This window comes from Nycticebus coucang, chromosome 24, assembly GCF_027406575.1.
Source record: "Nycticebus coucang isolate mNycCou1 chromosome 24, mNycCou1.pri, whole genome shotgun sequence".
Lineage (NCBI taxonomy): Eukaryota > Metazoa > Chordata > Mammalia > Primates > Lorisidae > Nycticebus > Nycticebus coucang.
In genome coordinates, this window is record NC_069803.1 from 28,645,473 (window position 1) to 28,672,387 (window position 26,915).

Consider the following 26,915-nt stretch of genomic DNA (forward strand, 5'->3'; position numbering starts at 1 on the left):
GACTTTTCTTCCTGCCCTTCTAAATTACAAAAAAAAAAAAAAAAGAAGAAGTAAGGAAAGAAGTCCGTAATTACAGCTTGTTGCAGGGCACACAGGGGTGAGGCCCCGTCCTGTTACGTCTGTTAATGCGAAAAGCTTTGACTTAGGCCCGTAACATCAACATCATAAAAGGTAGTATAGACTCAGCACAGGTAACAAACATTGGTAATTACTCTGGCGCTTTAATCGCAGCAAACTGACAAATTTATAATTTAGTGCAAAAGTGCACTTTGGGGCCTATTTAAACTATCCAGTTGACTGTCAGCAATGATAACATTCATCAACTCTTCACTGGTATCCAAGGGCCTTTCCAACTCTAAGAAGCTAAGTTCTTTTCATGCTGTTTGGGACTCCCCCTTATAAAATTCTCACCTGAGCAGTTCTAGGGCAAGCCATGCTGTAGTCTGTCTGAGACCTCGAATTTGGAGAACGTTCTCCTTCACCCTGGAAGGGCTGAATTCGGCCTCTGTGTGATGCTACTTGTTCATCCTATTCCCAGCTTTGGAGCAAGACAAAGCTCTTCTGTCCTTCGTCTAGAGAGACTTTCTTTGAGGCCAGCGAGGAAATTCTTCTGCAGCCTCCACTTTGCTGGTCTGAGTACCCCTTGTCTCCTGCAGAGGTCCCGCAGAAGACTCTACCACTGTGATGGCCTTTGCCCTGAGATGGTCAGACTGACAGTGCTGGTGTAAAGGCGGAGCGCCCAGACCCGGCCAGGTGTGTCACGCCCCACCGCGGCAGGTGCCCCATACTCTGTGCTGGAGAGAGGCTGCCCACTGCCAGCAGTTCCTCCAGCAGCTGCTCAGCCAAAAATAAGTTCTCAGCTGCTGAGGCCTGATCTTTCCGCTCCTCTTCTTTTCGGAAGCTGAAAAGTCCAGTGTTCTGCCAGCTGGAACTGGGAGATTGGGGATTTTTTTTTTTTTCATTCAACTGAAAGGAAAAACAGTACAAGGTTTTTTGTTTCTTTTTTAACCTTATTATGTTCTAAGGAGTTGTCTTGTTCTTAAGGGCAAAAAATATTACCATTGCTTCTGAATTTGCTTTTAAAATAGCATTGGAAGTGGTCGGGCTGCATCCAGCCTCTGCTGATTTCCTGGCAGAAGCCCCTGTCGAGAGAGGCAGATGCGGCTTCCACTTGAGTGGAGGGATGGCTCTGGGAGAAAGCCTGAGGACCGAGCTCGGCTCAGCAGATCTGTTGCCAACCTTCCGATTGATAAACTGCCTATTTGTGCAGAGGACAGGAGCAGCTGCCTACACGGTGGAATTTTCCAAGGGCTGCAAAACGTTAAAGTCAGAGCTTGAAGTCATCCATTCCTTTATTTAGCAAATAGTCATCGGCACTTGCTGTGTGCCAGGCACTGAACTGGGGCAGCAGAGGTGAAGAGAGGACAGGGCCTGTCCTCAGATCTCTCACTGTCTAGGGGAAGAAACGGACAAGAGAGAAAATGAGTGTGGTCCACTGTGACAGGTATTTGAGAAGCATCCCCATAGCTCAAGGACATCAGAGGGTGCGGTGGGTGGTGGTGGGGATGGTGGTGATGATGATGGTGCTCCTGATTGCCGCTGCTATTCCCAGTAAACTGCAAGGGTACACAACGCCAAGGAAGGAAAACCCAGCTCTGCTTCAGATGGATGGTCTTGGGGGCGATTGAGAACTTGACATCATGGAGGTGATATTTGAGCTTCTTTAAAAGAATAAGGCGGAGCTTGGGAGTGAGGCCTTTCCTGACCAGGATTAGAATAAATATGGGAAACAGCCACAGCCACTCAGAGTCTCTAGAGCTGTGTGTGTGCGGCAGGGTGATATTCCTAGAAGTGGGGAGTCTTTGAAGAACTCTAAGCAGCAGAAACAATGTGAGTTCGCTGTTCCCTGATCACTCTGGAGGAGTTGGGGAGGCTGCCAAGGGGCTGGGGCTGGGCATGGGCGGGAGCCGGTATTAAGGGTGGGAAATGATGAGAGAGCCTGATTTGCATTCGATTTGGTTATGAAGAAACAAAGCAGAGAGAAGGTCAGGAGGACTTTGCAACCTGTGACCTTCTCAGGCTGTGCGTGGCGGGGCGGGGTGGGGTGGTGAGGGGGTGAGGGGGTGAAAGCTGGCATTGAGAAGATCAAGTCCCCCGCACCCCCTGCATGACTGAGGAGAAGGAAAACAGTAGTGGGAACTGCTGGGGGTCGGGGTCCCGGTTGAGTCCAACCGAGGCTCGGCAGTAAACTGAACACAAAAGTGAGTAGAAACTGGAAATAAAACTGGAGCAGCGCAGGCGGTGTGGATGGAGAGCAAAAGTGACCTGCACAAGTTTCAGGGGAACAAAGAGAGATTTTATTTAGGAAGAGCAAAGAGAAAGTTTAGAGCACTTCCAAAGAGAGTTGGAAGGGGGGTCCGTCTCATGAAGGAGAGAAGGCGAAAGAGATGGAACGCAGAGGTCTGCAGCGGCGTGAATACTGTGTGTCCCACCGGGGGCGAGTCTTTCACTGGCTCCTCTGTAGCCGTATTGCCCTTTTCATTGATGGTCTCTTTCTATTGGTCATTAGTGACCGAGGTTACTTCATACCCACTTTCCTATGGGCTTTCCAGACTTCCTGGTTCAGCAGGCCAGGTTTTCCTCCCACTCACCCCTTGAAGGCCCTTTCTTAACGTCCCTTCTCGGGAACAGGCGTTGGAGAAGCGATAAGGACACTTGTTGATCTGTGCCGACCTGGAATGGTGTACCTGCCTTGGAGGCTGCTGTCTAGAGGGAGCAAGAATCCTGTTGAAAGTGTAGGGCCAGAGGCTGTCTGCTCTCCAGGAGCACTCACTGCTGGAGGAGAGAGGTAAGGTGCCCTATTAAAAAGGAAGGGGGGACCCTCTCGGCTGTGTCAGTTGATTTTCAACAAGGGTGCCAAGATCATTCAAAGGGGAGAAGACAATCTTTTCAACAGATGGTGCTGGGACAACTGGATTGCCAGTTTTGTGAGTGAATGTAAGTGCCAAAGCATGAAGCTGGACCCTTACCTCACACCATATACACCAGTGAATGCAAAATGGATCAAAGACCTAAACAAAAGAGCTAAAACTATAAATCTCTTAAAAGAAAGTATGTATAGAAGAAAACCATCATTAGTTTTGCAATGGATTTAATGCAAATCTACATTGGATTTGGCAATGGTTTCTTGGATATGATGCCAAAAGCATAGCCAACACAAGAAAAATAAATTTGACTTTGTCAAAGTTAAAAACCTTTCTGCATCAATGGACACTATCCAGCATATAAAAGGACAACCCATGGAATGGGAGAAAATATTAGCAAAACATGTGTCTAGTAAGGAATTAATATCCAGAATATATGAACTCCTACAACTTAATAACCACACACAGAAAAAGAAACCCACTTCAAAAATGGGCAAAGGACTTGGATAAAAATTTTTGCAAAGAAGGTATATGAACGGCCAATATAGCATATGAAATGATTCTCAGCACCACTGATCACTGGGGGGATGTGAATCAAAGCCACAGTGAAGTACCACTCCAGACCCATGAGGATGGCTTATTACCAAAACAAAACGAAACAGAACAGTAAGTTTTGGCAAGGATGTAGAGGAATTTAGAACCTTCATGCATTGCTGGTGGGACTGTAAAATGGTGCCATGACTGTGGAAAACAGTTGGGCAGTTTCTCAAGTAATTAAACATGGAATGGTTATATCCTACGTGCTGTCCCTGTCCTAGGTATAGATCCCGAACAATGGAAAGCAAGGACTCGACAGACAGTGGTCTGCCCGTGTTCATAGCAGCATTATTCACGACAGCACAGAGGCAGAAGCCACCCCAAGTGTCCATCAGCAGACGGATGAGTAAGCAGAACAAGGCCTGTACAGACAGTGGGATATTGTGCAGCCTGAGAAAAAGGAGAGAAATCCTGACATACGCTATAAATGGGGGAATCGTAAAGACTTGATGTTGAGTGAAATAAGCCAGTCACAAAACAACAAATACCGTTTGATCCCACTCATGTGAGGCACCTAGTATCATCAGATTCTGAGAGACAGAGGTGGAGTAGAGGCTCTGGGAAAGGGGAAGTTACAGCTTACTGGGTATAGAGCTTCTGTTTGGGATGGTGATAAAGTTTGAAATGGATGGTGATGGGGGGAGCACAACACTGTGATTATATTTAATGCACCTAATTCACAGTTAAAAATGCTAAAATGGGGGCGATGCCTGTGGCTCAAAGGAGTAGGGCACTGGCCCCATATGCCAGAGGTGGCGGGTTCAAACCCAGCCCCGGCCAAAAATTGCAAAAAAATCAAAATAAAAAGTCAAAATGGTAAGCATTATGTTATGTAGATTTTTACCATAATAAAAAATAAATGAAGGAAGGGCAGACTCCCAAAACTTGCAAGGCGCTTTACTCAGATCGTTCTCCCATCTGGAGGGCATTTAGACCTTGGACGTGGGTAGTTGCTGTCTACTGCCCATGCGATTTCTGTGGCACAGGCTGTGCTGTGGGTTCCTCACTCCCTTCCTTGAATGTTTGGCTAAGAAGATGTTCTCACACTGGGGAGAAGCTCTAGTGGCAGAATCTTGCTCTGAGAAACCCAGCCTCCTATTCCAGCTGCCCTAGAGCAGGGAAGACAGAGCCCATACTGTCTCTCTGCTGAGGGCAGCCCTAATTATAGTTCTCTCTCTTAGGCTATCATCTACTGTCTGGGCTGGAAGTCTTTCCTCAGGTCTAATCATCTCCCACAGGGGCACCCCAGTCTGTGGTTTGTGCATTTTTGTTCCAAAGGAGCAAGCATCCTGCACCCCAGCCTCACAGCCCAAGATGCTCACCGGGCAGCTGGGAGCCCGGGAAGCCTGTGGCACTCACCTCCAAGGATGGCTGCTAGCTTGGGGTCAGGGATGGAGAGAAAGTAAAGGAATGTCCACAGTGGAAAGAAACGCTGTTCTGCCATAGGCACGGTCACATCTGTGTTGGGAAATACCCTTTTTAAAAAATGTGTAATTGCCCATGGCCAAGCTATTCTCAAAAGGGTAGTGGAGAGATACTTTTGCACAGCATTCGTAGTTACTGTGTTATGCAATATGGAATCAGGAACTTTCCAGACTCAAGGTTTAAACACAACATTGTATTTTCTCTGGACTGAATGGCCCTGGCATGGGGGATGAACCTGGTTCCTTCTGCTCTTGGGAGGAGTTTTATTTCTGAGTAGTGAAGACAGCACTGCACTTACCAAGTCTTTGGGCACTGATCCCATGGCCAAAGTCACTGCTCTATGTAACAGAGTGGTGTCCAGTGTCTGAAAATTGGCAGAGAAGACACTTCCAGGCACCCAGAGATGACTTGCCAAGTTTAGGCACGAAAGCCATTATGTGTGACTCCTGCCATGGCTCTGGTTTTAGACCCTTGTTCAAATAAAGTGCGAGACTCATGTTGACCAGCCCCCAGATTAAAAGAAGCTACAAATTAAAATAAGCTGCTGATTAAAATGTCCAGGGGCTGGCTTAGAGGGGGAAGGCCCTGTGAAGGCACCAGAGAAGTGCCTGGGAACTTGACACCTGAGACAAAAGAAACACCAGCCAACAGAAAAGCTGATGAGAAGATTCCAGGGGAGAAGTGAGACCGACCCAGCCAACAAGGCAAAGTCCCGTGTGCTGTATGGGAGGCAAGCGTGGTGCCTGCGCAGCTCAACAGGCCCGTGGCACAGTGGCTGGGAGCTGGGACGACAGGGTCCCTGCTGCAGTGGAGTTCCCAGGCTGGTGGAAGGGCTGTGCAGCTGCTAGGGTGATTTGGCCCCATGCAATAAGAGAGCCTGGGCAGTTGGGACTCCCGGGGGCTCTGGAAGTACCTGCTGGGGGCAGTGGGCTTCCAGGTGGGCTTTGACACACAAAAGCAAGGCAGTCAGGTGGCTCTGTGGGGCCTGCATTCCGTAGGAGCCTCCAGTGCCTGTGTCTGTGGTCACAGAGGCCTGGCTGCACAGTTGGGGCCTTTATCAAGGTGTGGGGAGACACGGGTGGCGTTAGCAGCAGCCATGCTGAGGCAGACCGGCCAGGCTGAGTCCTGGCTCCACATGCACAGCTGTGTGTGCCTCGCAAGGCTCATCCCCTCCTGAATCCCCCAGGCTTCCAACCTGCACCTGCCACAGAGGGTTGTCTGAGGATCGAAGACCCCATAGTCTTCTATACCTGCAACCTGTGAGCAAATGACAAGTGTGACATACAGACATGGTGGGCAGGACAGGACATAACTCACTTTAGAAAGATTTGTCATTGGCTCGGTGCTTGTAGTTCAGTGGTTAGACCACCGGCCACATACATGGGAGCTGGTGGGTTCGAACCCAGCCTGGGCCTATTAAACAACGACAACTACAACAAAAAAAAAAATTGCCTCAGCCTCCCAAGTCACTGGGGTGATGCCTCAGCCTCCAAGTCACTGGGAGGCTGAGGCAAGAGAATCGCTTAAGCCCAAGAGTTTGAGGTTGCTGTGAGCTATGACTCCACAGCACTCTACCCAGGGTGACAGTGAGACTGTCTCAAAAAAAAAAAGATTTTTCATTAAGTGTCATCATGATCTTAAAGGTTTCATTTTATGTTGATGAAGTAAAACTTCAGAAAATGCTTCAGAGCACCCAGCCTTGGGCCCATGGCCTTCTCAGTGTGTGCCAGTCTGTCACCTCAGCTCCTGGTCCCTTGTTCCCGACAGTACCAGGAAGGTGAGATGTCACGCTTCTTCCTCCATAAGCAGCGAGGCAGGGATTTTTTTTTTTTTTTTTGCAGTTTTTGGCCAGGGCTGGGTTTGAACCCACCACCTCCGGCATATGGGGCTGGTACCCTACTCCTTTGAGCCACAGGCGCTGCCCGAGGCGAGGATTTTTTTTTACAGGGGAGGCTCTGGGCCTGCACCTCTGGGTAGAGTCACCCTGAGCTTTTCTCTTTCCGGTGTGGATCCTGGACTCATTCTGCCTCAGCCCTGTGACAGTGACATTGGGCCTGCTGTCTGTGGGGCAGGAGAGGCAAGTGACGTCCCCCGCCCCCTGTGAGTTGGTGTAGATGCCCAGAATCCTGGGACCCGGGCCTGGGAAGGGCTTGCAGAAGGCTGGCACTCCTGCTCCCATGGGTGTCCTGGGTGGGGCTGCTCCCCCGTCACCTGTCTGCCTGCCACTGTCAGCAGCTGTTAGGACAGGTGCCGCGGCTCTTCACGGCAGATGGTGACCAGAATGCGCTCGCTGGCAGGCTGTACCGTGGCACCGCCCTCCGCACACAGACCAACGTACGCACTTACGGCCGGCGCTTGGCTGCTCTCACGGCACCTGCCTGGGGCTGCAGGTGCAGCCAGAGGGCTCATGGTCGAGGGGCAGGCATGCTCCCTGGGCCACCCACCTCGGTCTGGCACCCTTCAGTGTTTGGCTGGCCACCAGACTGTGAATATGGCCCATCCCTGTTCCCAGGCACAGCTTTCTCCCTTGGTCCCCTGGCTGATGTGTTTGGCGTGCAGCATGGCTGTGTACCTGCATCTCCCCATGGATGACTTTGGGCTGGACCCTGCTGGGGCCCACTAAGACCAGGCCACAGGCTCCAGATGCAGGGGCTAGGCTTCCCCTTCTCCCCTCCCCTCCCATCTGTTTCCCGAGTGTGGTCTTGTGCATGGCGGATGAAGACCCCTGGGTACTGCACCTCTGTTGACAGGATCTAAGATGCACCAGGAGCCTGGTCTCCATTTAGACAGCAGAGCAGGCCTCAGTCTCATTGCCAGAAACTCAGCCTCGCTCTTGGGAGACAGGCAGGAGGCGACAGGCATCTCTGCCCCTTGCAGAGGCTCCTTCACCTGGTACCGACCCTGTACCTAGGCAGAGGGCTGCTCCCACCCCCAAGGCAGCAGGGCATCGCCTGGCCCACCCAGCCCTGCCGCCCACAGCCCACAGGAGCCCCCCTGCACCATATTGGGCTGCTCATTCCAAACAACTAACCAGCCAAGGCAGCCAGATGAGGGGGACATCTGGCATGAGGCGGTCGCCAAGTCACCCCTGTTCCATCACTGGCAGGAAGGAAATGGGCTCTTTGTGCCAGATTCTTAAAGAGAGAGCGAGAATAAAAACGCACGCTCCACGCCCCGCATGTTTTCCTCTTCTTACTCCGACACCTCAGCTGTCACTTCCCTTTCCCAGGAACGTGGTCTCGAGGACCCCATTTCCAGAACTGTTTCTGGAGAACTTTTACCACTTGGCGTTGATTAAAGTGCTGGAGTCGATTGTGTGAGTGGGAGCAGGGTGGTGAGGTTTGCGGGTGAATGCTGCAGGAAGATGTACACGCGTGCTCACACACCCAGACGAGCTCAGGCACTCACAGCCTGTGCACACTCACTCACACTCATGCTCACGTAAACACAAGCTCATGCACACACATGCTCACACCACACACAGGCTCACTTGCACTCATGGTCACACGTACTCACACACAAACCCGTGAACACATGTGCTCACACACAGGCTCATGCACAACACACTCATGCTCACACACTCACCCTCATAAGCACTCACACGTAAGCTCATGTACACACGTGCTCTGTACTCCTGCTCCCCCCACAAGCTTGTACACACACGTGTGATGGATTGGGTGAGAAAGAGGAGCTGTCCTCCGGGGGTAAGGTCTCTGCAGAGCGTCTGTCTGGGAGCTGAATAAGATCGGAACCCAACAGTCGGACTAAGTACCTTATTTCCTGCTCTTTCCCAGTAGGGGCAGAGATGTTAATGTCTGTCGCTGTTGCTGATTCTTTGGAGAGTGACAGATTTCAGCCTGGACAGGGGTCAAGACTCATCTGTGTGTTCTGGGAGGGGTGGAGGGAGGGGTGTGCTCTTGGCCAGAGATGCTGAGAGGAAGTCTCACTTGGCTAGCTGAGAATGGCCTGCAGTGGTCGTGGCTACTTGTTAGCAGGGTGACCTTGGGCAAGAACCTCTGACCTTGTGTGATTCTGGTAATGAAAATATGAGTCTCCTGAACAGGGTTTTTGTAGCTTTTCAACTAATACCTCTACGAGATGGTATTGTCATTTTCATTTCAGAGATGAGCAAATTCAAGTAGAGAAAGATTAAGCGACTTGGCCAGGTGGCCCCCTGCAGGTAGTTAACACACAGGAAGGGAGAGGAGGGGTGGGGGATGCCCGAGGAGGCAGGTCCGAAGCTCCACCAGGCAGGGCAGGTGCTGGCAGTGTGGGGGCCTCGGCCCCTTGGAGCGTGTTGCTTACTTTTTCCTCTTGGCTTAAGGCAGCGGTTCTCAACCTGTGGGTCGCGACCCACAGGAACTGTATGAAAGGGTCGCGGCATTAGGAAGGTTGAGAACCACTGGTGTAAGGCAACCTGGCAACCCACCTTCAAACACAAAAAGGTGTTTTCTTCCCCTCTGCTCCGTGCTTGTTCCTTTGATTTCTTTGGCAGGTGCAGGGTTTATCCTCATCTCTTTGAAGGAGCTTGTCCTGTGCTCTCTTTGCAGCCAGCCGAGCACTCCTTGAAATATGCGCAGCCCAAGGAACCAAGTTGGGGCTCACACTGGGGATGGCCTTGAGTCTTGCCCTGTCAGGTGTGACATTTTCCTGTGTCCTTGCAAAGGTGATGACCACTCTTATTTTGAGTCTTCATGGTGACATGTAAAGAGGAATAGGCCATGCAGACATCCAGATTTGTAAATGAGGGTGACCTCTTCCATCACAGAAATGTGAGTAAGGCTATTGTCACGCGTCTCAGTGGACACGGAATACTGTTTAGTTAAGGAGGCAGCTGTTGTGAGTGGTTGAAAACCTAGGGTCTGGAGCCAGACTGCCTGGGTTCAGATCCCTTCCCCCCCACCCTGTTTTTTTCTGCCAAAAACATTGCCTTCCTTGGGCTGTGATGGGGAGCCTGGGAGATGGCAGCTGTACGGCCTGCACGGCAGAGCCTGTCACAGAAAGGTGTGGGCTTTGTTACACACAATCCCTTGTCTCCCAGAAACATGGGATTTCCACATGGATCTATTAAATATATATCGATTGGCTCGGTGCCTGTGCTCAGTGGTTATGGTGCCAGCCACATGCACTGAAGCAGTTGGGTTTGAACCCAGCCCAGGCCTGCTAAACAATGACAACTGCAACCAAAAAATAGCCCGGTGTTGTGGCGGGCGCCTGTAGTCCCAGCTACTTGGGAGGCTGAGGCCAGAGAATCGCTTGAGCCCAAGAGTTTGAGGTTGCTGTGAGCTGTGACGTCATGGCACTCTCCAGCAGGTGACATAGTGACACTCTGTCTCAAAAATAAATAAATAAATATATATCGGTTGAGATAATTCATCATGGGATAAGTCAGAGGAAGAGATTATCCTGAGGCCTGTGTCCAGGTCCTTCCCAGTGGCAGTGCCAGTCCCACAGATTGATGTGACACGCAGGACTCGTGTGCAGTGGGGGCGCCTGGCCACGTGCCACCACAACTCTAGTGTGGAAAATCCTGTGACAGGCTCTGAATCCAATGCCATGTGAAAACCAGGTCACTCACTGGGGTGAGTGGGTGTACTGGTGGAACCCAGGAATGGGTGGAATAGGATTTAAGATTAGGCTGTAGATGGTCCCACCGTCTCTGGACATAATCCCGGCCACCTCATAACTCCCACCTCTCGGCATTCTGTAGCATCACACAAGAAACTAACACAGTTTGTTAGTGATTTCAGTGCTGCTGAAATGGAATTCATAGAGCGTATTATTTCCAATCCAGGATTTTATCTGTCCCTCAGAATGGCACCAAGAGGTAGGTGTGTTCTCATTTTTTGGAAGAGAAGGCCAGATGTTCAAGGTCATGTGGTTTGGGAGAGCCAGGGCTAGGGCTCACGCCCCTGTTGTCTCCAAACTATAGACAAACATGATTTATTTGAGAACTCTCAGAGACATTAGAAGGAATTTTTGATACTTAGAGATACAAAACGCTACTTTAAGTACAGAGCACTATTGTCATAACTCTAGTTGACATGGATTTTGTCATCTTAACTGGCAAGTGTGCCGGTTCTGTGCAGATTGAAATGGTATAATTAGCTTATGTCCCTGCTATCTTCTTGAGGGAGTTTCACTGGTTCTGAGCCTTGACGAAAATGAAAATTATGCTTTGGCAAAGAATGTGGTCCTGCGGCCTGTGTTGGGTTCTACCCCCAACCCCACCTCTTTCTCTCATCCATCCTGCCTTTCTGCCCACCCACCTTTTGAAAACATCCTGACTGTACTTTAATCTTCTTAGCAATGAAGATTAAACTCCCTGAATGAGACCCCTCCAGCTCATCTCCACTCAGGTTTTATTTTTTCTCTTTGTTATTGTGTTGGAAATTAGGAGACCCAAAGGGGCCAGAGTGCCCCGGTGATGCCTGCTTAGAAGTTGAGATGTCATTGCCTAAAAGTGCTAGAACACCACGCACGCTGATCACCAGCAGCGCCAAGATGTTACGCTGACAGCGTCGCAGGGAGGCAGCCTTTTGTGGGCTGTCCTCCAACTATTCACACTGTCATTTTTAGGGTTCAGAAGAAACTAACAAAAGCTGCTTTTCTCTCTGTCTTTAACGTCACTGCCTATCTCCAAGTACGTGAGGCTGGCATCTAAATCATCGTGGCAAACTGTATCTGAAGTACATTTTCTCACATAGCTCATATTTTTATTTTATAGTCCTGTTTTTAATTTCCTTTGATGATGATAATAAAAAAAAAAAAAGGCAATCGTTTAATTCTCAGCCCTCGCCAATGCAGTGCGAGGTTATACGTAGCGCAGCCCCAGGGAGATTTTCTGCTTGCAAGTCGGCCAGCCTGTTTGCAGTTGACAGATGTGACCTACCTCGGGGTGGAGAAAGTCTCAAGGGGGGTTTTAATTTCTTAATATCGAAATGAGCACAACTTTTATTGTCTTAATCAGTGAATTAAAAAAACAATAAAGTTGCTAAGTCTCATTTTTTAAACTTGGGGTAAGAGGATTTTAAGAAATGGCAATTGCCTTTTAAGTTACTGTTGAAAGTTCATTTTCTCTGTGTTCAGGAAGATTCTGTTTACAGTTCTACAGATAGAGAGTCAGGGGACAGTTAAGTCCCATGACTTAATATTTGTCAGGTTCATTCTATGGTCTGATCAGGGAAAGGCTGTGTGCCGTACACAGAGTGGTTTTAGTTTATTCTCCAACGTGGCTTATACTCTTTTCATAAATGCAGCAGGAATGTAACGCAAACTGCATTCTTGCAGAATGTAGGATTTAGGCGAGGCCTCTATTAGGGAACATTTTTTACCATTAAAAAAAGGAGACTTGGCAAGACATGATTGCAAGAGGGACTTTACCTAACAATTGCAATCAGTGTAACGTGGCTTATTGTACCCTCAATGAATCCCCAACAATAAAAAAAAAAAAAAGGAGACTTAGGGCCGGCGCCTGTGACTCAAAGGAGTAAGGCGCTGGCCCCATATGCCAGAGGTGGCGGGTTCAAACCCAGCCCCGGCCAAAAACTGCACTATAAAAAAAAGAAAAAAGGGGGTGGGGGGCATTTGTTAATGATAACCAGTGGCCTTTATAAAGTCATAATTAAAATGTTTCAATTGTTCATCTGTAAAAATAATTTTACACTAAATAAGCTGATATAGTACATGTAGCCATTCCTACGTATTGCGTAAATTTAAACCACATTTCTAAGACTGAGAGTTCCTCCATTGTGGGGGCTCTTCGCTGGTCAATTCTGGTTCCCTAATACTTTGTACAGTACCCAAATATGGACATAGTAAATGTTGCTTGAACTAGACAGAAACAGTTGCTTTAAGAGCTAAATATGTGTATGGGTGCATATAAAGAGATAGTCTCTACGATATAAAATATAAAACATTGGGTGGCGCCTGTGGCTCAGTGAGTAGGGCGCCGGCCCCATATACCAAGGGTGGCGGGTTCAAACCCAGCCCCGGCTGAACTACAACCAAAAAATAGCCGGGCGTTGTGGCGGGTGCCTGTAGTCCCAGCTGCTCGGGAGGCTGAGGCAGGAGAATTGCGGAAGCCTAAGAACTTAGAGGTTGCTGTGAGTCCTGTGACATCATGGCACTCTACCGAAGGCGGTAAAGTGAGACTCTGTCTCTACCAAAAAAAAAAAAAAAGTAAAACAAGTTAGATGAAAAATTGTAAAAGAAAAATAAAATTAAGAGGATCAGTATAGAAAGTCCAAGACCCACATAAAAGGAGTTCCACAGGGCGGCACCTGTGGCTCACTGAGTAGGGCGCCGGCCCCATATGCCGAGGGTGGCGGGTTCAAACCCAGCCCCGGCTGAACTGCAACAAAAAAATAGCCGGGCGTTGTGGCAGGCGCCTGTAGTCCCAGCTGCTCGGGAGGCCGAGGCAAGAGAATCACATAAGCCCAAGAGCTGGAGGTTGCTGCGAGTCCTGTGACATCATGGCACTCTACCAAAGGCGGTAAAGTGAGACTCTGTCTCTACAAAAAAATATATAAAACATTATGTTACAGGCAGAGAATGAAGATGCTGTGTGGGAGCCTATCAGAGTCTGATTTGAAATCAAAATATAACTTTGGATGGATGTGTTCATCAGTTCGATGTAAGCATTTCACATCATATGTCAAATCAGTACACCGAACCCCATAAACGCATCAGCGAACACAGTTATGATTTAATTTAAAAAATTAAAAATGATAAAATAAAAAAATGTAACTTTGGAACATCCAGGGAACTCTCAAAATTCAACGTGAAAACCAAACAATTAAAATACGGACAAAAGATTTGGACATTTCACCAAATAAGACATACAGAAGGCAATAGCGTGAAAAGCTGCCCAACACCATTGGTCGCGGGGAGGGGGTGGGGGGGGATGGAAACTAAACCCCACACTGAGATACCACAATACGCCAGTGAGAATGGCAAAATTAACAAGACAGCACCGCATGCTTCCCGTGACCCAGAGCACTGGGAAGTCTCAGACATCCCCAGTGGGGTGCAGAAGCGTTTGGTCGTTTCTCAATCAAGTTTAATATACGTTTACCTAAGGTGACCCAGCAATCCCACTCCTAGATTTTTTTATCTAAGAGAAGACAGACTTGTGTTCACATAAAAAAAACTGTTCCTAAATGTTTACATAAGCAAACCAAGGTATGCATGAGGCCAAGGAGGCCCTGACCTCTCACTTGCAGCTGACCTTGAGGTCCTGTGCAGGTAAAGAGAAGGCCAAGTTGAAAACCACTGTGGCATTGAAGGTATCCGCCCTCCAGCACACACACATGTACCTGCATGCACACACATGCACACAGCCCCATAGCAAAGTGTGGGGGACGAATTGCTTCAAGGCCTTTAAAGAAGTATGTGTCGAGTCATTAGTTGATTATCTGCTCACTGAGCAGAGTCTTCAGTGGCCACACCTGAAAGATAATGTGAACTTCACAGTATTAGTCCCACAAAGTCACTAAACAAACAAACAGCAGGGACAGCACCACAGCCCTGGGGGAGGGTGATCTCACGTCCAGGGTTGCCATATTATATTATTTTAAATGTCCAAGTTTCAAGAAAAAAATTGTGAGGTAAACATAAAAATATGACTGACTAGACAAAGAGTTTGAATCAGTGTTATGAATATGCTCAAGGAACTAGGAAACCATGTCGAAAGAATTAAAGGAAAATATGGGAATAGTGCCCCGCCAAATAAAAAATATCAGAGATAGAATTGTATTTTTAAAGAACTAATTAGAAATTACGGAACTAAATAGAGCCAAATAGAAATTCAAAAGTACAATAACTTAAATGAAAAAAAAATCACTAGAAGGACGGAGTTAGCAGAGGAAAGAATGAACAAACTTGAAGATAAACCAATCGAGATTATCTAGTCCGAAGAACAGAAATAAAAATAACGGGGGAAGAAATGATGATGGCTATGTAACTCTGAAAATATGCTAAACCCCACTAAATTGTAAACTTTGAAAGGATAAATTGTATGGTATGTGAACTATATTTCAATATAAAATGCTTAAAGTTGCATGGTTTAGAAAACACTCTGGAAGGCATGGCTCAGAGAGGGACGTTTATAAGGAGGGCATACTCCTGATTTGACATTCCCATTTTATAGTTGAGGAAACTGAGGCCCAGATAGATGAAATAAACTGCCTCATGCTTGTAATGTAATAGACATAAATTTCTTTAACTGTCCTGCAGTTAGGGTGACCACCCATCGACGTAGCTTTAACATAGCAAGTTCTGCATCCTGGCAACCCCCCAGCCCCGGCCTGGCAGACCTGGGCAATGGGCCACCCTGTCTGCAATCCAAATTGAGCCCAATCTTCCTAGCAGCTCCGAGATCCTGAGTTTCTACAAATGAGAAATGGTGGTGTTCAGAAAAGTTCCTTTCCTGACTGAATTCAGTGTTCTAAACTTAAGCAGCTGACATTTTGCTTCAAGTTCTTTTCTATTCAACCTTTGGAAATGAAGGATCTTTCCTTTTAATAAAATCTGCATTTCATCCCCAAGGTGAAACCCCATGTCCTTGGCTTTCTCTGGAAAGTGAAAAGTGGTTTCCTTTGTGTACCAAATGCGAGCCACGTAACAAAAACTGAGGTTGTCCTTCATTGATGGCAGGTATGAAAAAACGGATGCTAAGCCCTCAGAGACAAGGCACAGAGACGAGAGAGCGATCCGTGTGCTTTCCCATGAAAGGGAAAGTCGGATTAAAAACATTGTTTGAATTCCTTTTCAAAACCCGCAGCCCTCAAAGGAAAGATCAAATCAGGAGAAGCCACAGTCCTTGAACGTGTGATTGATGTAAACCATCTTATGGGTGGAGAGTGCCCTGAGCAAACACTTCAGCCACACTGCCCTGAGCTTCATTCTCTCCCGAGGTGTCCCCACCTCAGCCCCCCTCTTTCTTAGGCGGGGGTTGTAGGTGACCCTGCCCCGCCTGGTGGGAGCTGTAGAGAGGAAGGAAGGTCCCAAATCCTCTTGTACCCAGGAAATAAGGCTTGGAATTCGTGAGGAGCAGGAGGTAAAGGGTGAAAAGGGGAAATGGGGAAAGAAACCCCGGCCACATTCTTCCCCCGGGGCCCCGCCTGAGCCCGCTCAGCTTTCTAGTCTTCACTGCCAGCCAGCAGGTGAGCCTCAGAGCCCCCTGCCAACTTTGCCTGAGTCCAGGTGGCTCCTCCAGTCTTGGGAAGGGGCCCCTCTGTGACGGCAGGTGATGGAAGGACAGTGTGTCGCTGGGCCCCCTTAAACAGGAGCCCAGAAATAGGCCGAGAGCTTGACACCTCCAAAGGGCTCTCCCTCTGCTTCTGCTCTGTCCTTTCCTGCTGGCTGTCCCCAGGGTCCTGTCTGCCAGGGAAACTGCTGCTGGCCCTTTTTAGCTTCTGCCTGGTGATGGTCTGTGTCACTTCAAGCAAATCACATAGGCATCTTGCCTATGAGGCAGGTGAGGCATTTGGGGGCCCCTGGCCCAGGCAGCCACACTCACCTGTGACCGCAGCATGTCCCAAATTGGAACATGGACATGGGATTCAGCAGATCTGGGGAGGAGCCCAGACTTTGCATTTCTAGCAAGATCTGACGAGCGAGGGCAGAGCCTCAGAGCTGCAGAGGTCAAGTGACCAGACCAAGCTCCCCGCTTCCTCCCCCTTCTCTGCAGAGACAAGACTCCTGTGTAGCTCTGGTGTTCTGCATGGCAGGCCCAGAGATGCCCCTGAGGGTCAGGAGATGCTGTGATTTACCTCAAGGGTGCAGGGAACAAGGAGGAATAGATTGTGGTGAAAGCTGTTAACTATTTGACAGAACTGCAATCTGGGGCAGGACAAGAGTGAGTGGCTGCTCTGAGAAGCCACCCCGTGCCATCCAGAGGACATCGTTTGCATAAGCAGAGCTTTTAAATGGACCAGTAACTGTGTCACTGCTCTCCCAACTTCCCACCCGGTGAGCTGGCAACTAAGGTGGGTCAGTGCTCCGCTGGGCCTGATATGGTCCCTGCCCCTTCGCCGTCTCCATGACCTCATGCTGCCCTTGGGGGACCTGGTGTTCACCAGGCCTGTCCTGCTTACATAAGCCAGCAGTGAGGGAGGGACTCCCCAGGGCAGCGCCATTGTTCCAGAGCCCTTCCTCTCTCTGGTGGTGTTGAAGGCAGCAGGTGGCCCCCTCCTGTGGACGCACCTCTGAGAGCAGAGTGGGCGCTCGCTCTCTGTGCCCCACTGAACCAGAACACGCGAGCCTCCACCCTGCTCAGAATAGATGGTGTTTTCTTTCTAGTGGTTTTATTTAATATCCACGCTGGTCATTTTGTATTGTTTTTAGAAGTTGTAATTGGTGGTGATCTGGTCAGACAGAAGCTGCCTATGGACAGAAACTGCTGCGGGTGTGTGTGTGGGGGGGGGTACTGGCTGTGTGTGCAGGACAGAAGCATCCACCAAATGGATGGAATCAGACCTGGGAGGAACCACCTCGCTCGGCCTTTCAGTCAGAAGGGCCGGCGGGGACCCTGGAGGAGCTGTGCCTGGTGCCAGCTCCCTGTTGCCGCTAGGGGGCAGCGTGAAGAACAGAACCCCCCTCAGGTCCAGCTCAGGGGTCCTTTTCCCCTCACCCAGCCCTGCTGGCTCTCAGGCGCAGTCACTAGGCATCTTGTCTAAGAGGCCGGTTGGCCTCTTAGAAGTCAAATCACAATCTCCTATAGGCCGAGAGTCATAAATTGAATTTCTGTTCTAGGAAACTAATTTCATACCACTGAAATATTTTACAAAGTGATTATGAAATAAAAAGAAATAACACATCTACATTTTACAAATAGGTGCATAAAAAAACCAACATTCAGATAAGGCTATGTTTTTTTGGAGGCTGGAGGAGATAGGGCCCATCTGAATCAGACTTAATGAGGCTTTCCAAAAGAAACCAAGAGTCTGATGAGGTTCCTCCTTCCCTGTGACTTTCCCTTTGGCAAGCACAGACATTTCTTCTCGCTGCAGGGGCTTTCAGACTGTGATCGGAATCAGGGTCATCTGTCTTGAGCATGTACACTGCTGAGTGGAGATGCCTGCACGTCTCCAGAACTCTGCGAATAGTGACTTTGGACTCAGCAACCCCGTCTGCAGGAGCTCCATCCAAGGCCGGGGTTGGACTCCACAGGGTCACAGGATGCTTTGACATTATAAGCACATACTTGGTCGTGGGTTTGTATGGGGAGTGTGCGTACCATATGTTCATTGGATTCTCGAGGGAATCCCTGACCTCTACGTCCCAGCCAATATGTTAAGAACTGCTGTCACACACTCTGTTTCTTCTTTACAATGACACTTTCTTTATAGTGACAGGTGTTTTAGTTCAATCTAGGTAGGGTGGTGAGTGCGTATGACATGAGGATAAGTGCATCCTCTTGAACACGAGTATGCACATACGTGTGGTGCACACACGTGAGCATGCGCACACCTGCCCCTCCTGTCCCATACACATACCCGTGTCTTTTGGAGCCAGCCCCTCTGTTCTGCTCTGTTGAATTCCAACAAGGTTCTTTTGGGTCACCTCTCCTCTCCCGTGCTGCAGGACAGAGTGGACTCATCTCCCCTACAGTCTCATATTCCAAGGACAGCATGTATATGGGAAGGGGTATGGATACACAGGACCCAGAGCCAGAAAGATCTGGATCCCTGTCTCAGACCCGCCTCTGACGTTCCAGGTGTATGAATCTGCTTTGAGTTTCCTTGTGGGTGAAGTTGGGATAATGACCCCCACCCCTGCAGGACAACTGGCCTGCTCACGTAAGGAGCTAAGAGTGAACGCACTTGTGCCCCACACTGAGGGCCCTGCGCGTCCTCCTCTGACGCCCATTAAAATGTCAGCCCTGGTGCTTCAAATGCAGGCTCTTCTCTCCTGACAGAGTATGTCATCTGTCATCTCTGGGAACTGGGCGGTGCTTGGGAATGTGGAATTCAGTTTTTAGAGGGCATATATCCTTCTGCGGGGGGTTGGGGGGGTACTCCAGCTTTCCTGCCATCAGGCGGCCTTGGCCAAGCTCTCTGTTAACTTCCCCTCTTTACAAAAACTGAGTATGGTGTTCACAGCAGTCTCCTATGTGACTCTTACGAGGAGCTCGGTGTCTAAGGTCAGGCGCTGATAACAGACAGGCCAGGCCGTATCTAGGCGTCTATGGCGGGGTGTGCGCGTCATGTCTAGGATGGATTATTTGACGACTAGAAAACCAAAAGCAGCCCCTGTGTCCATTAACAGATGAGTGCATAAGCTGACAGGGCAGTCCCTCTAGCCAGACACACCCTTCACGACCTGACAACTGTTCCCCTCACCAGCAAGTGGTCCCGTGGGACCTGAGGATGAGCACACAGGCTCCCGGGTGCAGGTGGCTGAGCTCACAAGCCTGGGAGCCCCTTGGGGACTCAGCCCACAGGACATCTTGGTCTCCGGGCCAGAGCGCTGGCCGCCTCAGCTTCCCACTTTGTATCCACCATGGTCCTCCTGTTGGAGGCGGTGCCCACATACTCTCCTGGGTACACCCTCCTCGTCACTCTGCAGTGGAGGTGAGTGGTCCTTTCTGTTGTCATGAATGGCCCTTCCCAGGTACAACAGGAGAGACACCCCAGGCTGTGTACTGCGTACAGCACCCCTCTACTTCCGCCTGCCTGACACTCAGCTTTCCCCACTCCCGTGAGATGGGGATCTGAAGCTTCCACCTGCTCTAACGCACTAAGGAAAAGGAGGTGACTCACAAGCCTTTGTCAGTAACAAGCTAGGTATAGCCCCTCCCCCATCACTGATGGGGCCATCTCCTGTGTGATGATGTTGCAGCAAGAGGGCTCCGAGATGGGCACCCAATAGCACCTGCACAGCTTGGCCACCGGCCCAGAGGGATGGCCTGGAACCCAGAAATTGTGACCTTCCCTTCCCCTCCGGCCCTCCCCCAGGACATCCCCCCAATACACAGGAGTCAATGCCTCTTTCAGCGGCTGTGGACAGTCTCAAGGCCACCCTCGGACACAGCTGCCTCACTGATACCCATGGAACTGGCCAGGGCTGGAACAAGGACAGTGGCTGCTTGAGTTCCCAGGGTGCTTTGGCTTGAGGTAACAACAGGGACCCAGATGGAACCCCACATTTGAAGGAGCTCCAAGGATCCATAGTTGCCATTTTCATCCATTCATTCATTTCACACAGCACACAGGCGGGACCGGGCAGACCAGGCAGTCCAGGGAGGGGACATGGCTTAGACTGCCCAGGAGCATGACGGTGACCCCTCGTCAGCGCTGCTGGGTGTCACGATGGAGCCGGAGCAGAGAAGACAGAGCGGCTCCCACCCTGGAGAATCGGGAAGGGTTTCATAGAGGTGGTGACGTTTGTCTAGTGAGATCCGGAGATGCACGGGAGCCCATGTGGCCGGGAAGGGACAAAGGGACCTTCCATGGAGGACGTGTGGGAGGAATGGAGTGTTCAGGAAGTAGGTGAAGGTGACACAGCCCGAGAGGCTGCTCGGAGAGGAAGGGAAGGTGGGGTGGACGGGCCGGAAGGGCCGGGCACACACTCACACGCTGTGGGACAGCTCCACTCCTTGCTTAGGGAGACCCCGCGCTCCCTGGCTCCGCGCCTCCTGCAGGGCCCGGGGCGAGAGCTCATGCTTTAGTCCCACAGCTTGTGCCAAGCGCACAGAGGGGTTGCCCGGAGAAGGGTGCAATTAAATATCAATGTAGACAAGCCCTAAACACATAGGCAGAGTGGTGGTGGTGGGCGGGAGGTGTCTGAGGGGCGTGACTTGCAGGAGGAAGCGGAGGGCCTGGGCTGTGGGGAAAGGAGGGACAGCAGGCGACTCCGCGCGCCCTTTCCTTTTCCGGTCGCCCTGCGTTCACACCCAGTTTGTTGAATACATTTTCCTCCTTCTGTCCTTTTGGGTGGGGCAGAGAGGACGGGTGAGGCCGAGGCCTGCAGGAGGGCACCATGCTGTCCACAGCCCCGGTGGCCAAGGCCATTGTGTGCCATCCAGCCAGACCTGTCAGGAGGCCCTGGTCTGACCAGCGGCGCAGAAGGACAGCTTGTGGCGCTGTCCCGAGGGTTCGTCGCCGGTCCTTCCAGGCTGTTCAGAGTGGAGTGTCTGCCATCTTGTGGCAGAGGCTGGTACTGTCTGGGCCCCGCTGTCACACCTGCCAGCCGGGCTCCCCATGTGCTGTTCCTGGGTGATCCCGGACCAGGCTGGTGGGCAGCTATGAAGGCAGGACTCCCTTTGAGCTGCTGCTTTGAGCGGCTACAGGAGACAGTGGGTGTGAGCTCCTGGGCAGGAGGCAGGCGTCTTGTCTCTTGGTAGGTGGCGTGGACGGCGGGAGGGAGGGAGCCCTCTGCAGGTGCTCAAATGTGTGCCTTAGTCTGGGCTTTACAAGTGAGAGTGTGAGTTGCTTTCTAAATCTCGGGAGCTAACATTTTAGTCGGTATCTGGATACAGCCGCAAACCATGAGAGGTCATTAAAATTGGCCACAGACTGGTTCTTTTGCTTTGGGCAAGGAATTCGCATCCTGAACTTATAGCCTTTTCTTTCCTACAAGCTGTCGAATGCTTTCCGAAGCAGCTCGCACACCCACAGACCTCAAGCTCCCTGTCTTCACCAGAATATTCCATTTTCACGGTTTCCTGGTACTGAAAGCCTGCCTTTGGGGGGGGGGGTACACGCCAGTGATTGTCTAAGTAACCACATTGCTACAGCTCTCCGTGGGCATGGCCCATCCTCCCTGCCCAGTGAGGTCACCCCTAACTCTGCCTCTAACCACTCTGGTTAATAATTAGCCCCCCACTCTTGTTTTCATTAAGAGTCTGTTTCCTGTAAAACAATCTGAAACTGAATCCCCAGTTGCCAGGGTTCAGTCACAGAAACAGACAGCGCTGAAGGTATTTACAGGAGCGTGAGTCTGAGAAGGGACTTAGGTATTCACAGAAACTTTAACAGGGCTATTGGAGTGAAGAGCAAGGAAAAGCACCATGTGATCGCAGGATACCAAGAAATTATGGTAATTGCCAGAAATCACTGCCAATGACTTTCCTTGCCTGTGGCATGGGGTGGCTGACCCTCAGGAAGCCAGGCCGGCGCCCAGCAGAGACCTATGCCCGTACTCAAAGCTGCACCTTACAGAAACGTACCCTGGCAGATCTTAACGTGAGTTCCTCTCACAGGTGGAATCCCTGGGGCCTTGCTGGTGACAGAACCTGGGCCGTGCATTCTCTAAGCTTTCCATCTGGGCAGCACCAGGGCGAGCTGAGTGTCTGGCACAGACTTGGATGTGGTGGTGTTAATAGGACTTCATTCTGTGGTTGTGGTGAGGCAAAATTTAGCAAGTGTGAAGTCTCTGCAGACGAGTGTGGCATCCAGCAGACCCTCAGTCACTGCTCGTTTACAACACATTGTTGAAACTGTTGTTAGAGAGCCTTCTTGTCCTCATTTCTTTGTTTTTTTTTTTGCAGTTTTTGGCTGGGGCTGGGTTTGAACCCACCACCTCCAGCATATGGGGCCGGTGCCCGCTGTTTCCAAGCTGTGGGGTCCTATACACCTGCTGCTTCTTATCTTCCCAGACCACTGGGCTTTGGGACCCCCTGTGGGCTTTACTGGGAGAAGCTGAGCAAAGTAGGAAGGCTGAGCAAAGATTCAGGAAATAGGTGACATTTTTCAGAAAAAAAAAAAAAAAAAAAACCAAAGCCGGGAATCATGCTGGATATTAATAGGGATTCACTCTGCTTGGCAGACTTGAGGACTTCACCTGAAATGGACCAGCAGACAGAGTCTGGCCAGCACCCACTCTGATTTGCAGGTCTGTCCCAAATGGAGCCAGTGAAACTGGGGTTGAGTCTCTGTGGCCTCATGTCAATGCTCCAGGCAGCCTACAAGGAGAGGAAATTAGGGCACAGCCTAAATCCGAGAGGGAAGAGGGGCAGCTGAAGTCCACAGGGAGCCGTGTCTATTTCCTGAGCCGTCTCCTGCCCCCAATAGCTCTGCTCCCCTCCCTGATTTGTTTACACAGCCTCTGGGGCTGTAAGCCAGGACACAGAGGCCAGGGACACAGACAGGCCTTCAGGCCACATCCTCCCCGTCCTCACTCCCCAGGTGCCCCAGCCTGGAGTTCAGAGGGCAGACCCCAGATAATCCCCTCTGGCCGGCACATTCTGCAGGGTGCCTGCTGTGAGAGCCACAGCGTGTGGGGGACTCTGTCTGTGTGAGGGGGCCAGGGCCTGTGGGCAGAGGGGGTAGTGCTAGGCATGCTGCGGCCCTCCTCACCTCTCCCTGCCCCGTCAGTCCGTCATTCTCTTCACTGCACCCCACCTGAGTCCTCGTTGGGGACACCGGGGAGCCACACTCACCTGCTCTTTCCCCTGGGAGAGCTTTGGGATCAGTTTCAGACAGACCCACGGGGTCCAAACCAGGGCTCCTGGCACACAACTGAGGCAGCGCTAGTGAGGGTGGGTGGAGCATCGTTTAGGGAGTTAAAAGTGGATCCAAGCCCGATTTCAGTTCCCAGTCAACTGAGGCCCAGCCAGGTAAGTGCCCGCCCAGATTCCCCCCACAGAGAATGGGCAGAGCTGCCAGCAAAGGACTCACTGCCATCCCAAACCACAGCTTGCTCCTCTGCGCCACCTCCCAGTCCCCACCCCTGGTGCCCTCTGTCTAGCGTGGGGCCTGATGGCGCCTCTCTCTCCCCACAGGTCCTCTCAGAGCATGGCTTTAGCTCCATCACCACCGACATCCAGGAGGGACAGACCTTCTACTACGCCGAGGACTACCACCAGCAGTATCTGAGCAAGAATCCCGACGGCTACTGCGGCCTGGGGGGCACCGGCGTGTCCTGTCCTCTGGGTCTTAAAAAATAAAATTTCTCCCCACACACACGGGGCCCTGGGGGTTTTGGCAAAAACACTTTCAACTGGGCGATGGTTGGCTTTTTAGAAGTGCACGAATCACAAAAGGCTTTTATAAAAACCAGGCTTATTGGGGTATAATTTACAGGAGATGGATGGCAAACTGATAAAATGGAATTGATTTTCTAGTAAGTTATGGTGGGGGTAGAGCAGCAAAGTTTTCTGGATTATTCAGGATCTAGACGAAGATAACCGATATGCTGTGTTTTCCCTTCTTGGTCCTGGTGCCTGCCCTGGAGGCCAGGGACTGAGCTGGGACATTGCTGGGCAAGATGAAAACATGGGACATTGCTGGGCAGAATGTGAGGAGGAGATTTCACCTTGTGTCCGTGCCCCCCGCCCTCCTGTGCCTTATGATTTGCAAACATTTCTAGTCTCAATGCTCAATCACTCACATGCTTTGCTCCATGGGACCCAGACATGCCTGAGGCGCTTCCTCTCCCTCTGCAGCCCCCTGGTGCCGCAAAAAGGGGTGAGGCAGCTTGATGAATTCTAACGCTTTGCTTCTCACTTCTTTTGTTCTAATAAAAACCTGCAGTTCACTAATACAAACCTCCTGGCCTCTCCTTATTCATTTAGGTCGTATATTTCCAAGTGTTATTGGGTAAACGGAAGGGTCTAGCTTCTTAGTCATTTATCCCCAGATGAAAAACATTATGATGGAAATGTGGGGAGAAGACGCACACCTCTCGCTCCTTGCATCAGAGAGAAAACAGATGCCTTCAGTCCCTGCCCTGAAGAACCTCTATGTTCAAAACATAGCAATGAACATGCAAACACATGACAGGGAAGCTGACCTTGGGTCCTAGTGGATGGTGCAAAGCTAGGGGGAGGTACGGTAATGGGTTGGGGAACTGCCTTCGGGGCTGTCGTGGCCAGGATGGCGAGGGAGGCCAGGGTTAGTTGTAGAGGCCTCTTTGAGGTGGCCGAGCAACTCAAGGATCCACAGAAGGCAGCTTATCAAGATCACACAAGAGGGGATGGTACGATGACGGTTGGCAGTCCCACTCCAAGGGCTTTGGTGCTTGAAGGAAAATCTTTCCAAACAGAAAGATCTGGAAGTATGAAATGCCTAAACCAGGGAGGAAGAAAAGCCAGAGTAGCTTTAGGAAGGCCGTGGAGAGAGAGCTCAGTGAGGTGGGCAGAACCAGGTCCCTGGGAACCTTCTAGGGACGTGGGAATGGGTGTTTTGCTCTATTCTGTTTAATTGGGCAGCCATCGGAGCAGTTTAAACACGTTCTCCCTCATTTGTTTTTTAACCTGAGTACCTGATGGCTGGGGCGTTGTCTGCTTGCTGGAGGTAAGTGAGTGGACCATGCGTTTGTGGCCTCACCAAGTTTGAAATGCTCCTGGGACCACAGCAGAGATGTGGAGTGAGGCTGTTTGCTGCATGGGCCTGGAGCTTAGAAGGAACGTGAGAAGGAGATTTCAGAATCACCAGCATGTGGACAGCATTTGAAGCCAAGCAGCCTGTTAAGACCATTAGGGAGGGAATGGAGGGAGAGAAGAGGCCTGAGTATTGGACTCGGGTGCTCCGACACCCAGAGGTCTGGTAAAGGAGGCAAGCACATGAAGGAAGCGTGTTCTTCCCAGGAAAACTGGGCACGAGTTGCATCATGAGCCTGGGGCAAAGCTCAGGCCAGCGACTGTGTTCAGAGCACAGCAACACAGATACTGGCCCAGAGGCCAGGTCCTCTGGGGGAGGGACCTTGCCATGTGTCAAGTGGCACAGTCCTTGAATCTCACCCTAAGTTTTCCCCCAGAAGGAACCAGAGTCTTGTACCAAGCAGAATGCATGGACCTGGGATTAACCCAGGCCTTCCCAGAGTTAACACAGACTGGCCCTAAACTGATGCTAATCCCTGGAGACGGAAATGTCACCGAAGTCTGCTGGGCCGAGTGGGCCTTTGTGAAGGCCGGGTGACAGGTCTTGCTCCAAGTCTGTTCTCTCAGCAGGTCCAGTGGGTCTGAAGGACAAGCTTGGAGTTATTTACACACCACAAAATGCATGGGGTGGTGGGAGGCCAGATGAAGTGAGTCACTTTTCTAGAATTGTATATAACTAGGCTCATGCAATGCTCATCCATTCTTTGGTTTCCTACACTCGGCGTCAAGTGTTTTGAGATCCATCCATGTTGTGTGTCATTGAGATGTTCCTCTTCATTGCTAAGTAGCATTCCACTGTACGGCTATAGAGCAATAGGTTTATCCATTCAGCCGGCCACTCAGTCAATGACTGTAACCCATAAAACTGCTGTGGAATTCATGTACCAGTATTCATATGGACATACGATTTCATTGCTCTTAGGTAAATATTCACGTGTCAAATAGCTAGGTCACATGATAGGTGCACCTTTAACTATCTAAGAAGCTGTCAGACGCCTTTCCAAAGCAGTTGGAACATTTTATGTTATTGCCAACAGTGTGTGAAATTTCCAGTTCTGTTGCGTTCTCACCCACGCTTGATGTGGTCCATCTTTTTGAGTTTAGGCATTTCCATAGGTGTGTTGTGATATCTCACTACGATTTCAATTTGCATTTCCCTAATAATGATTTTGAACATCTCATGGGCTTATTTGCCATCTGGCTATGCTCTGGCATGTCTGTTCAAATCTTTTGCCCAGGTGGGGACTTTCATTATATTATTGAGTTTTGAGAGTCTACGTACAAGTCTTTAATTAGATATCTTTCCTAGCAGTGCCTTTCAAGGAACAGAAGTTCTCAATTTTGACAAAATTCAATTTATCAAGTTTATCCTCTACAGATTGTGTTTTTGATATTGTATGTAACACAAGCCTAAGATGAGAAGTTTTCTAGTTTAGGGTTTGACTTTTAGGCCTGTCGTCCACTGTGAGTTGATTTTTGTAGGTGGTGTAAAGTTTGTCCAAAAGTGTTCATTGCAGGAAGATGTCCAGTTGTTCCCGCACCATCTGTTGACAGACTATTGCCATGGCCTGGAAGTTTGTGTTCTCCCCGAATTCATACACTGACATCCTAGCACCCAAGGTGAAGTATAAGGAGGTCAGACA

At 50.2% G+C, this 26,915-nt stretch overlaps 1 protein-coding gene across 3 annotated transcripts in view; it reads left to right on the plus strand.

Moving 5' to 3' along the window:
• Positions 1-23,892, plus strand: part of MSRA (methionine sulfoxide reductase A) — a 340,470-nt gene extending 316,578 nt beyond the window's left edge. For all 3 annotated transcript variants that reach the window (XM_053578476.1, XM_053578475.1, XM_053578477.1), the window contains one exon: positions 23,674-23,892. In XM_053578476.1, the coding sequence (XP_053434451.1) occupies positions 23,674-23,838 (165 nt within the window). In that variant the 3' untranslated portion in view covers positions 23,839-23,892. The remainder of the gene's footprint in view (positions 1-23,673) is intronic.
• Positions 23,893-26,915: the final 3,023 nt, after the last annotated feature.